This window comes from Pituophis catenifer, unplaced genomic scaffold (assembly GCF_029215685.1).
Source record: "Pituophis catenifer annectens isolate HBS135680 unplaced genomic scaffold, rPitCat1.0.hap2 SCAF_13, whole genome shotgun sequence".
Classification (NCBI taxonomy): domain Eukaryota; kingdom Metazoa; phylum Chordata; class Lepidosauria; order Squamata; family Colubridae; genus Pituophis; species Pituophis catenifer.
Window position 1 is genome coordinate 9750816 of NW_027256893.1, and position 13255 is coordinate 9764070.

General features: G+C 37.8%; 1 protein-coding gene across 1 annotated transcript in view; it reads right to left on the bottom strand.

Moving 5' to 3' along the window:
* Positions 1-8164: 8164 nt before the first annotated feature.
* The window catches only part of WWOX (WW domain containing oxidoreductase), a 633895-nt gene continuing 628804 nt past the window's right edge, over positions 8165-13255 (bottom strand). Inside the window, exon 10 of the mRNA XM_070952739.1 lies at positions 8165-8443. Within this exon, the coding sequence (XP_070808840.1) occupies positions 8395-8443 (49 nt within the window). The 3' untranslated portion in view covers positions 8165-8394. The remainder of the gene's footprint in view (positions 8444-13255) is intronic.

Below are 13255 nucleotides of genomic sequence, written 5' to 3' on the forward strand. Positions count from 1 at the left end.
AAAAATATTAGAACCCACCCTTGCTCTGAGGGGTCCTGAGTGCTCTCTGAGCTTGGTTGTTTTCTTGCAGAAGTTTCATTAGCCAAACTAGGTAATATTATCAGTTTTAGTAAGGGAGTAGTAGGGTTTGCTCTGAAATGCTCCCTTACTAGCACTGATGATGTTACCTGGTGAAATGTCTTCAGGAAAACAACCAAGCTCAGAGAGCACCAAGAACCCCTCATTTCAACTCTGAGCTGCAAATATTCTCCTTTATTGCTGCCGTTTGGTGTCATTTGAAGAAAACACTGAGTATCAAATCCTGAAGCTGGAAGAGAAGCGACTTATTTTTTCACCTCTCGCTTGCCAGGATCCTGAGGAGTGAAATGTGGGGCGAAGTCAGCAAGAGAGGAGCGTGCCAGGCAAATAAGCCTGACAGACACTTTCAGAAATGTGAAATTGATTTCTTTAGCATACATGACATTTTCTGCAACTCGAGTTATATGGCTGAGTATTTCTGATGTAAATATTTTACAGTAATACCCATGTCATAATAGCAGGTTTGTGCAGGACAGAGATAAAGCTGGGTCTAAAATTAAATCCAGTGGAAATGTACGCACTTTGGAAGTAGAGCTTGTTTCAGCAAGAACTGCACAAATTCTTAAGCAACCATAAACAAATAAGACTAAGTTATTTCACAGCTCTATAATGCAGTGTGGCGGTTTACTTAACATCAAGTCAGGATTAGAATTGGAGTGGAAATATATATGTGTGTGTGTGTACACACATACAAACACACACACACAAACGCACACACACACACACACACAAACGCACTGGCTAAGGGAACACTAGATTGTGGAGATGTGATGATCTGGTCCCTCTTTTCAATTCCATAAAATTTCACAGGATATTCAAATCTTATAAAATTCCAGAAATCTACTTCTATTCCCCCACACCCTTGCGAACTACTGAGGTATTTGCTGCTGAGTTGAGCTTCTTGGAAAAAGAGGGAGGTAGAAACTTAATGCGGAAGGAAATATTAGGGGAGATGATTGATGGGATAGATGTTGCCTCGAAGACAGCAAACTGAAAGCAGTCTATGAGCAAAGCAGTGGGTGAAGAGGGCAACAGCGAAATTGGCTTTAATAAAGTCAGAATTAAATGCAATTAGGTGTATACATAAAATACAGAACTGCTCCCCATTTATTTTTCTACTTTGTCACATTCAAAAATGGCAGGTGCTTGGCAAACCTTAGCCTTAGCAACTGTTCAAAATTTAAACGGCACTGAAAAAAAAAAACGTGACTTACGACCGTCACAACATTCCCCACGGTCACGCGATCAAAAATTTTTGTGCCCTTCTCAGAAACGACCCACCCCGTTTCTCTGCCGACAAATTTAATGGACAGATTTTGGCCACCACTAAGGCCCCAGCCTCAAGCCTTTTTTTTTGCACGAAAACAGCCCTGTGATCCATGATCAGTGACTGGTAGCCTGTCTTCCCCAGCTTGGAGTGGTGGAGCGAAATCTAATTGATTAATACTTGAGCAACGAAGGGAGCCAAGAGCCGGGGTGAGTTGTCATAATCTTTGTAGAATATCTTGAAACTCCTGGCTTCATCTTTCTAATTGTATGCTAGAGCTGTGGAGCTGTCTTAAGACTTGCAATTTATCTGCCTGGTGAGGCAAAACACTTTCTTATTAAAAACATATCTATCATGGTTAATGACTTGATTTCCTCTCTCTCTCTCTCTCTCTTCCTCCCCAAACACACTTTTTTTTTTTAATACCGTAAAATGACAGGTGTAAAACAAAGCGGAGTGTCGTATGGGGCGAGCAATATGCTTGCCGATTCAAGAAGCTTTGAACATCAGCATTCCTGCACGGTGCCAAATAAAAAGACATCCCAGCCAAAGCGGGGTGGGGGTGGGGGTGGGAGGGAGGATGGAGGGAGAGAGGGAGGGGTAAGGAGGTGGAAAGCGGGCGCTGCAGAGATTACACGCTTCTGTTAGAGAGAAAATAGTACCATTTGCAATTTCGGTTAAAAGCATGTTGAAGTGCATATGGAAAATACCATTAGGAGGAACTCCAGAGCGCCGAGTAAAATGGGCCATTAGGCTTTCATTTGTTAGCGACTGCTCCCCATCTGACAGTGCCGAATGCTCGGGTTTTTAGCAGCTTATGTTCCCAGTTACATTAAACAGACAAACAGATTGACTGTTTTGCATTTCTCATTTGAAAACAGCTTGTCTTCATTTGCGGCCCACTGGTGGCTGAGCTTGAAAGCAAGGAGGATGAGTGTAGCCCCGGCCTCTGCTTTTTCAATAACAGCAGATGCCAATGTTTAACTTTAAAATCAATCAATTCTTTGGCCCAGAGTGAGGAGAAGAAAAGGGCTCGCGAAGTGCCCGAAGGGGGTTTTATGGCTGGAAAAATATATATATATATATGGAAGCCTAAGTTATTAAAAAAGGGGGGAAAAAGAGAGAGAGAGAGAAGGAAAGGGAGGATCCTTGCAATTTTAGGAAACAAAGCACGTTAGGAAATATTTATAATTGAAATCTAGTGGAATTTCAAGTGGGGATAATATTGCCTAGGGGATACCTTGCTTTGGGAGACAGTGAGCAAGAGGGTAGGACTGGCAAAGGCTAAAGCTGAAACCCCCTACAATTTAATTCATATTTTTTTTTAAAAAAATCAATAGTTGAAACTATGGTGAAAAATGGAATGGGAGGACGGGAAAAAAAACAAAAAAGCAGTCATGTACATATATTGTATATGTACACTATTCTATAAAAATGTTGTACATTCACATTCACTATCTGAGTCCCAAGAGATGTTTGTACAGACAGTGGTAATCTGTTAGCAATTACTTTGTTGATGTAACTATGAAATACAAATGGGACGTAAATGAAACCGTGTTTATTTAAATAATTCTTCAAGATTGTGTGTGCTTCTGTGCTGCTTTTTCAGCCAGAAATATTTTCTATATTTTTGACTACCACTGAGTGTGTGTGTGTGTGTGTGTGTGTGTGTGTGTGTGTGTGTGTGTGTTCCCGTATTTTGCAATAATTCAACTGTCAGCTAACAAACAAACAAAAAACCTTTAGATTAATTTCTTAGGTTGCCCCAGTTTATATATCCAGGTAAAGATGGATAGGATAGGATAGGATAGGATAGGATAGGATAGGATAGGATAGGATAGGATAGGATAGGATAGGATAGGATAGAATAGAATAGAATAGAATAGAATAGAATAGAATAGAATAGAATAGAATAGAATAGAATAGAATAGAATAGAATAGAATAGAATAGAATTCTTTATTGGCCAAGTATGATTGGACACACAAGGAACTTGTCTTGGTGCATACGCTCTCAGTGTATATAACAGAAAAAGATGATGGTAAAACCACATTAACGTGAAAATTAAAAACCATTATGTTATTTTCCTTACAATCAAAAATAAAAATGAGGGAGAAAATGGTGGCCCCAACATACAGTAGTTATTTTATTATAACTTCTCTGAGGCAATCCATAATGTTTCCGATTAGTATCCCATAACTTTTAAAGGGTTTATACAATTTTTTTAAAAAATGTGTTATCTAATTTTTTTTCTAGTTAGTTCTTGATCATTTCTAAAAGATTGAAAAGTATTCTTATAATCTAAGACTTGCAAAGTGACTTACCAAATTCAAATTCCAAATCTTTTCCCAGAGTTTTGAAAGACGTTGGGGTGACTTGATCATACATCTTATCAAGTTTGTATCTGTTTGAAATGTTTCTTTTCATTCCACTTATATTCCCTGAACATGCTCCATTCTTCAATTTTTGTCAATGTTTACACCTGATTAGAAATTGAGTTATAACATCTGTCTAGTTCTTCAGACTGCTTTAGTAAAAATAGAGGTTATCGAGAATATAACAGGGAAATCAGAATACTTATGCCTAATCCAGCTTGTATCTAATACCCATAACTTATCTTGCTAAATTCTCTATCTCACCATTTTCATTTAATGATGATGATGATGATGATGATGATGATGATGATGATGATGATATTCATTTGTGTCTGACTCATGGCAATTCTGTGGGCTAAGTCTCTCTACATCTTCTGATCTTGCACAAAATTAACTAGACTTCCAATCTAGTTCACTGTATTTATTTCAATATTTAATACCTTGGTGACCAAAGCTGGGAGACAAGGAAGAATTTGCTAAGAATTTGCTCCAACTTGTAGGGCAATTTTTAAATATAGATTTAAATTCTTAATTTCAGAAAGGAATGGTATTGCCCTATTATTGGAGGTTTTTAAGTAAAAGGCTTCTGAGTTTCCTTCTCGTCCAAAAGTTCTGTTATTTTACCACTGTCTACTGCTACTTCAACTTAAACATATTTTGAATGATTATTAATTACACTTGTTTTGACTGAAAAGCATTCCGATTTTTCAGATTTAATACACCTAACTACTCCATTGTAGTTTTGCTTATATTGTACAGTTTGCCTAGTTACAGGTTTTTTTTTCCCCACCTAATGGCTACATACAAATAAAGGATTCTTTTTTGGCATGTTCAGAATTGATAACAGAATTGGCAGCCTCCGAAACAGGAGGAAGAAGAAGACGTATTTCAATTGTGGCTATACTGCCAAGCAAAGATAAAGAAAGATGTTGTTTTGATTTAAGTTCTGTTTTGGTATTGGACCAGAGAAGTTCGTCACTTCAGTATTTCTTTAATTGGAATCAATCTTTTGTAATAATTGCTCCTAAATATCCATATAGATTTGGTTCCCCGGATTCCTTGAAGAAGGTTTTTGCATCTCTTTATTAACGACCTTGGACAAACGCTGTGGTGACAGTTATAAAAGCATGTTTTAAGCTTGGAAACAAAGAAAGCATTAAAAAAGAAACTTAAACTGATTCCATCTTAAATCCCTGGGGTAAACAGCGGGGGAACACCCCCCCCCGCTTCCAAGTTTCTGTTACATTAGCCTATATTATTAGCCTATATTATAGCCCCCCTTTTTTAGTTTTTTAGCTTTTAATCTGTCAATGGGTTTTAATTCGAATTGTTTTAAATTTGGGCCAAGGTATGTAATTCTTTTAATAATTTTAAATTTTGTATTGGTATGTGTTTTAGTTTTGGCTGTGCACCGCCCTGAGTCCACTAGGAGAAGGGCGGTATACAAATTGAATAAAATAAATAAATAAATAAAATATTAGTAAATATTTTATTAGTAAATATTAGTAAAGCATTCTAGAGAAGTCCTGACTAGGTCTACCCTGAAGGGCTGAAATTAACCCACCAATATATTTCTAATTATATATTTATAAAATAGAAATATAGAAATACAGTTCAATATATTTCTATATTTATAGGGATGCGGTGGCTCAGTGGCTAAGATGCTGAGCTTGTCGATCGAAAGGTCAGCAGTTCAGCGGTTCGAATCCCTAGTGCCCTGTAACGGGGTGAGCTCCCATTACTTGTCCCAGCTTCTGCCAACCTAGCAGTTTGAAAGCACGTAAAAAATGCAAGTAGAAAAATAGGGACCACCTTTGGTGGGAAGGTAACAGCATTCCGTGCACCTTTTGGCATTGAGTCATGCCGGCCACATGACCATGGAGACGTCTTCAGACAGCGCTGGCTCTTCGGCTTTGAAACGGAGATGAGCACTGCCCCTAGAGTCGGGAACAACTAGCACATATCTGTGAGGGGAACCTTTACCTTTACCTTTTTATATTTTAGTATGAATTGAACTTTATGAATTGAATTAAATTCAAATTATAACTGTTAGGACTATTATCTGGACACATCTAATTCCAGAGGCTACAGATGAATTTGTATAATTCTGATAGAAGACTCCATTTCTCCAAGGATACATTTATCAGTATAGTTTAATGAAGAGAAGGACTAGGAGTGACATGGTAGCAGGGTTCCAGTATCTCGGGGGCTGCCACAAAGATGAGGGGGTCAACCTCATCTGGTACTATCATGCCTGATAGTACAGTGGACTAAAGCACTGTTATTAACATCTGCTGCTTACAATTACTGCAAGTTCAAATCTCCCCAGGCTCAAGGTTGACTTAGCCTTCCATCCTTTCTAAGGTAGGTAAAATGAGGACCCAGATTATGGGGGCAATAAACTGACTTTGTATAAATATATAAAAGTATGAAGGCTATTGCTTAACACACTGTAAGATGCCCTGAGTCTCTGGAGAAGGGCGGCATATAAATCAAATAATAATAATAAAAAAACCCTATTCTCCAAAGCACCTGAAGGCAGGTCAAGAAGCAACAGATGGAAATTAATCAAGGAAAGAAGCAATCTAGAAATAAGGAGAAATTTCCCAACAATTAGAATAATTAATCAGTGGATCAGCTTGTTTCCAGATGTTGTGGATGCTCCATCACTGGAGATTTTTAAGAACAGTTGCAGAATCGTTTGTCTGAAGTGGTATAGGGTCACCTGCTTGAGCAGAGGATTGGACTAGAAGATCTCCAAGGTCCCTTGTTATTCTATTATTCTGAATCAGGATGTCCTCCAAACCGTATTGTACATCAGTCCATTTTTGAAATTGCTAAATCAATCCCGAAGTGCATGCTTCAAATTTTGACTCGGCCCATACAATTTAGATTCCAACTAGGGGTTTGCCCCAGGGGTGAAATCAGTGGTGGGATTCAGCCAGTTCGCACCACTTCGGGAGAACCGGTTGTTAACTTTCTGAGCAATTTGGCAAACTGGTTGTTGGGAGAAATCATTAGGGCACAGAACCGGTTGTTAAATTACTTGAATCCCACCACTGGGTGAAATCCAGCAGGTTCTGACAGGTTCTGGGGAACTGGTAGCGGAAATTTTGAGTAGTTCGGAGAACCGGTAAATACCACCTCTGGCTGACCCCAAAGTGGGGAGGGAATGGGGATTTTGCAATATCCTTCCCCCAGGAGTGGAGAGGGAATGGAGATTTTGCAGTATCCTTCCCCTGCCACGCCCACCAAGCCACACCATGCCCACCAAGCCACACCCACAGAACCGGTAATAAAAAAATTTAGATTTCACCACCGGTTTGCACCTATTTTTTTTAAATTAATTTTTTTACGATAGTTTTATAGAGCCCAGGTGAAACAGGAAATCTAGCAAGTGCCAAAAAAGGTGACTGAGCCATTGATTCCACAATGTGAAGAGGAGACACAATATACCTAATTTCACTCTTTCATTTTTCGTAAATGAAATCATCTCCTTATCCTGTAATTTCACATTTGAAAACCTTGTTCACAAGCATTCAAAGCTTGTAAACCACAACAATATTAGAAATTGCATTTAATGACCATATATATATATATATATATATATATATATATATATATATATATATATATATATATATATATAGACAGAGACTAGACTAGTTCTGGTACTGCCTTAGACATGAAAGCTGCATGAATGAATGGGCCAGTCGTTCTCTCTTAGCCCAACCCACCTCATAGGTTTGTTGTTGTGGGGAAAATAGTTGGAGGAAGGAGTATAATGTAGGTTCATTGACTTGAGTTATTTCTAAATAAAGGAGAGATTTATGACCATAACTTCAGATTCTTGTATTATCCTAAATAGCTGTCATCCGTCCTATTTACTTCTGTTCTTCTGCTGTAGTTTTTATCTCTTTCTCTCTCATTATCTCTCTCTCTCATACACGTACACGTATACATTTTCATAATAAGACTCTGCTTTACAAAAAGTTAATGCCTACAGTTATCTAGGATTTGAGCCATATTTTTCCCCTGCTGCCCTACTTGGAGGTGCCAGGGGACTAAATGCTGGATCATTTCTGGATCAGGTCAAGATTTGTCACATTCTGTGGACAAATCAAGTGTGCCCCAGAAACTAAGCAGCATGGAGCAGAGGTGATAGTTGTGGTGCCATGCAGCTGATACACCTTGGTTCAGAAGATAGTAAACCATCATCAGGAATAGTGTCCCTAAATCGAGTAGAGTAACTCAGTCCTTCATGTGTGCTACAACCTTTATTTAATGCATTTCTTTGTCTACAGACTTGCCTCTGTCCTTCTTCATTCAACCCTCATTGTTACGAACAGAAAGTAATAACCATTTTTTTAATTTTAAATATATGTTTTATTGATACATTTTTTAAATATCAACATAAGAAGTCCCATATCTATCTGAACAGCGTGTTGCCTGGGCACAGATGGTTTTAGATAGAAATACAACAATAATCATCATAATAAAGATATCAATATTCATCACAAAGTAATAATACAATTAGTTTATCCATCTTGAAGCATTTTCACTACAAAATTTCTTATTATAGAAAGTAACCATTATTATTGTGTTCATTTCCTTATCAGTGGTTTCCTTCAGGATTGTTGGGTTGCTTGAGAGTTTCCAATTCCTTGCTGGCTGGATTAGCTTTGTTCTTGGGAGATTACAGGATAATGGTTAGGCTGGGAGACACTGGGGTAGCAAAGGGAAGAGAACTGATTAGAAAGAAAGGGAAAGAGTTCAAAAGATTTGGAGAATCCTCAAGGGCAAACAAGGCAGATGGAACAAGAAAATGCCAAGGGACTTTTTAAGACGAACTGTTGGATAGGCACCAGTATGCGATCAAACAGAACTGGCAGAGGAAAAGGAAAGGGGAAAAGAAAGGGAATGAGGAAAGGGAATGAGGAAAGGGAAAGAAAAGAAAAGAAAAGAAAAGGAAAGGAAAGGAAAGGAAAGGAAAGGAAAGGAAGAAAGAAAGAAAGAAAGAAAGAAAGAAAGAAAGAAAGAAAGAAAGAAAGAAAGAAAGAAAGAAAGAAAGAAAGAAAGAAAGAAAGAAAGAAAGAAAGAAAGAAGAAAGAAAGAAAGAAAGAAAGAAAGAAAGAAAGAAAGAAAGAAAGAGAAAGAGAAAGAGAAAGAGAAAGAGAAAGAGAAAGAGAAAGAGAAAGAGAAGGGGGAAGGGAAGGGAAGGGAAGGAAGAAAAGGAAGGAAGGAAGGAAGGAAGGAAGGGAAAGAAAGGGAAGATAGAAGCAAAGGAAAAGAAAGAAGGAAAGGAAAGGAAAAGGAAAGGAAAGGAAAAGAAAGAAAGAAAGAAAGAAAGAAAGAAAGAAAGAAAGAAAGAAAGAAAGAAAGAAAGAAAGAGGAAAAGGAAAAGAAACATTCAATGGATATTTTTTTTAATTCGGGGAAACACTTTTCATAATACAGCATAATACCAAATCCTGTTATTTTACATAAAGTATGTTGAAAAAGTCCATCTGCATTACGAACTGGAGCAAAGCAATGGACCCTTAACGATTGCCAGCACTTCCAGAAATCTACCGTATTTGCCATTCTTAGGGATTGTTTTAATGGATAATAAGGCATGGAGAGAAGCTGGAGAGTTTGTTTTTTTCTTTCTTTTTAATTTATTGGCTGAATAGAAAGCCATGCAGACAATGAAGGCTTGAGCACAGATTCCCTCCTGTAAGCTAAACAAAAAACTGCTCATTATAAACGGGTGGAGCCTCAGAGCTCTATAGCTTTTAACCAAAGGCCAAAGGTTAGCCATTAAGAACGACACAGTCCAAACAGGAGTCGGTCAAAGTTGCCAGAGTGGGAAGAAACTCAAATATTTGTCCTATAATTCTCAAGTTTAGTTTACCCAGTGTGGCAAGACTGTGGGGGCGAGGCCTGTTGGAAATGATTAAATGGCTATGTTGAGGCTACAAATTGCTGCTACTTGCTTTTGTGGCTGGACTTGTTGCTGTTGAGTGATGTCGCCTATCATTGTGTTGTATGCCCAGTAAAACATTTCGAGCAGTGACGGATAGACTGCAAGTCACAGCTACTCCATCACAGCTGAAAGACCTGGCTTGCTGGGAATTTGGAATGAGCACCAGACCTCAGCTCTGTGGGACTGGGCTTCTTCTGGGTGCATAGCAGGGTGAAATGCTCCCAGTTCGGACTGGATTGCCCGATCCAGTAGCAATGGCTGGGGGTGGTTCGGGGAACCGGTAGCAAACATCCCTGCCCCCCCCCGCATGCTCAGCTGAGCTGCGCAATCATCAGAGGCTGTTTTTTAAGTTTTTAAAAGCATTTTTTCTACAACCTCTCCAGCCGAAAAAATGCTTTTAAAAGTAAAAAAAAAAAAAAAAAGCCTCTGATGATCACGAGGCTCAGCTGGGATCGTCAGAGGCTTTTGAAAGCATTTTTTCTACAACCTCTTCGGCCGAATAGATTGTAGAAAAAATGCTTTCAAAAGCCTCTGATGATCCCAGCTGAGTTCCCTGATCGTCAGAGGCTTTTAAAAGCATTTTTAAATATTTTTTGTAGAAAAAATGGTTTTAAAAGTTAAAAAAAAAAAGTTGGCCACGCCCACTCAGTCACATTACCCCACCACCACCAAGCCACGCCCACAGAACCAGTTGTAACAAATTTTACATTTCACCACTGGTGCATAGACACAGCAGTCGCTGGTGAAAGGGCATGGCGTACGATGCTATGAAGAGCAGAGGAGCTCTTGGCAGAAGACCAACGAGACAAAGTAGAGGATTTCAGGGAAAACCCTTTGAAGCTTCTAGAGCTCACAGAGCACTTGCAGATAGCTTTCCTCACAGGGGAGACAAGTAGCAATTTGCAAGAGGGTAGATGCGAATGTTGGTAGAAACAGCCCAAATACAAACTGTCCTTGACCTCTCGCTTAACAATGGTTCCAATGAAAAACAACTTCTAAAAAAGTCAGCTACAACTTAAAGTTGACCTGAACTTTGGCTGGATTGTTCTATGTCATTCTGAAGCTGTGCCCCCCCCACCCCACATACACAGTCACATCCGCCCACACCCACGGACACCCACACCCACACAGTGTCTATCTGTTCATCTCCATGTCCATGTCCATCTCCATATCTACCTACCTATCTATGTCTGTTCTTTTCTTTCTTTCTTTCTTTCTATCTATCTATCTATCTATCTATCTATCTATCTATCTATCTTCATCTATATCTATCATCTATATCATCTATCATCTATCTATATCATCTATGTCTATCTATCTATCATCTATATCTATCTATCATCTATATCATCTCATCTATCTATCTTATCTATCAATCTCTATCATCTATATCTATCATCTATCATCTGTCTATATCATCTATATTTATCGATCATCTATATCATCTATCTGTCATCTATATCTATCTATCTATTTATCTATCATCTATATTTATCATCTATATCTATCATCTATCATTTATCATCTGTCTATTTATCTATCTATCATCATCTATATCATCTATATCATCTATCTATATCTATCATCTATGTCTATTTATCATCTATATCATCTATCTATCATCTATATCTATCTATCATCTATATCATCTATCTATCTATCTTATCTATCAATCTCTATCATCTATATCTATCATCTATCATCTGTCTATATCATCTATATCTATCGATCATCTATATCATCTATCTGTCATCTATATCTATCTATCTATCTATTTATCTATCATCTATATTTATCTATCATCTATATTTATCTATCATCTATATCTATCATCTATCATTTATCATCTATCTATCTATCTATCTATCTATCTATCTATCTATCTATCTATCTATCTATCATCTATCTATCTATCATGTTTCCCCGAAAATAAGACTCTGTCTTATATTTTTTGAATCCTGAAATAAGGGCTTGGCCTTATTGCCACGCACTCAAAAGCCCGATTGGGCTTATTATCAGGGGATGTCTTATTTTTGGGGAAACAGAGTATCTATCTATCATCTATCTATCATCTATCAGCTATCTATCTATCTATCTTCTATATCTATCTATCTATCAGCTATCTATCATCTGTCAGAAGCAAATTGAGAAAACCAAAACAAAAGAAATCAGTTGGCATACCTCTTCTACTGTACCTCATGTCAAGAACACTCCATGGAGTTTCTTCTACTCTTCTACTCAAAGGAGCCAATCCCCACCCAAAAAAAGGATCTGCCTCAGCTCTGCTCCCAGAATCCCCCAGTCAGCCAGGAAGTCCACCTATTTTAAACTTGCTAAGGTTAAGAAACAGTGCTCTAACATGATGTAAATGTTTTTCTTGTCCGTCTCTCATTGTGCCTCACAGACACACCTCTAGCAGAAATGTTTAAGCTTGCATGTCGTTTGATTCTCTGTTCTGAATAAGTAAATAAGATATGATGTGGCAACTAAAAAGACAGAAAAGTAAATAATAATAATAATAATGAATTGATTTTGTACAGTAAAGGATCTCCAAGAACTCTTTGAAGCTTTACGTTCTATGATTTATGAACCTTTTCAACCACATTGGTTCATTAGAAAATTATGATTGCACTGAAGATGATGGTGATAAATAATCATTGCTGTTTAGTCCATCTTGTCTAAAACAAACCTCCAGCTGTCTAATTAAGGAGGTTTTGTCTTACGTTGTAAACAACAAAAATCAATCAAAAAATCAAACTAAAAATGAAAGAAGAAAGTGGTAATATGGCTTAAAGTCTATTTTTTTTGTGGGCTGACTAAACTTTTCAAAATGTTGATAAAATATACATTCCGTTGTTTTTTTCCACCCTTTTGTGACTCTTAAAATTATATGAATGGGATGGAAATACAATATATGTGTGCCTCGGACAGACCCATCTGGCAAATGAGTAGTAGCTTTTTGGAAAACACGATGCCTGGGTGCTGCCTTGACCAGGTTTTACTTTTTCTGAGAAAACAAATAACAAAGAGAAATGGAGAATACTATTATGTCATCCTTTTCCCCTCACTGTCATTTTTCCTTCCTGTGACACCTAATACGTTCCAGCTATCTTTATTTACAAGGGACAGCTCCCGTCCTTCCAGTTCTTATTTTTCAGAAATCTTAAACGTTCTACTTCGCCCCATTTTCCTTTCCATGTGGGGAAGGTCTATATCCTGTTGATAACGCTCTTAATTCATTTTTGAAGTAGTATTTTTTTCTGAATCCTACCTGTGTTTGGAAGAAATGATTTATTCCGTACAAAAGAGAGCTTTGTTTAGAAACTGTTTTATGTCTCTGTGTGCAAAATCTTGGAGGAGGAAATTATGAAAGACTTGCTTGTTTTAGTGCACCCTTCCACCAAATGACTTACTCTGTTTAAATAAGAGTGCAGAGAAGAGCAACAAAAATGATTAGGGGCCTGGAGGATAAAACATATGAAGAACGGTTGCAGAAATTGCGTATGTCTAGTTTAATGGGGAGGAAAAGCAGTGTTCCAAAAGTGGTCCCTATTTTTCTACTTGCATTTTTT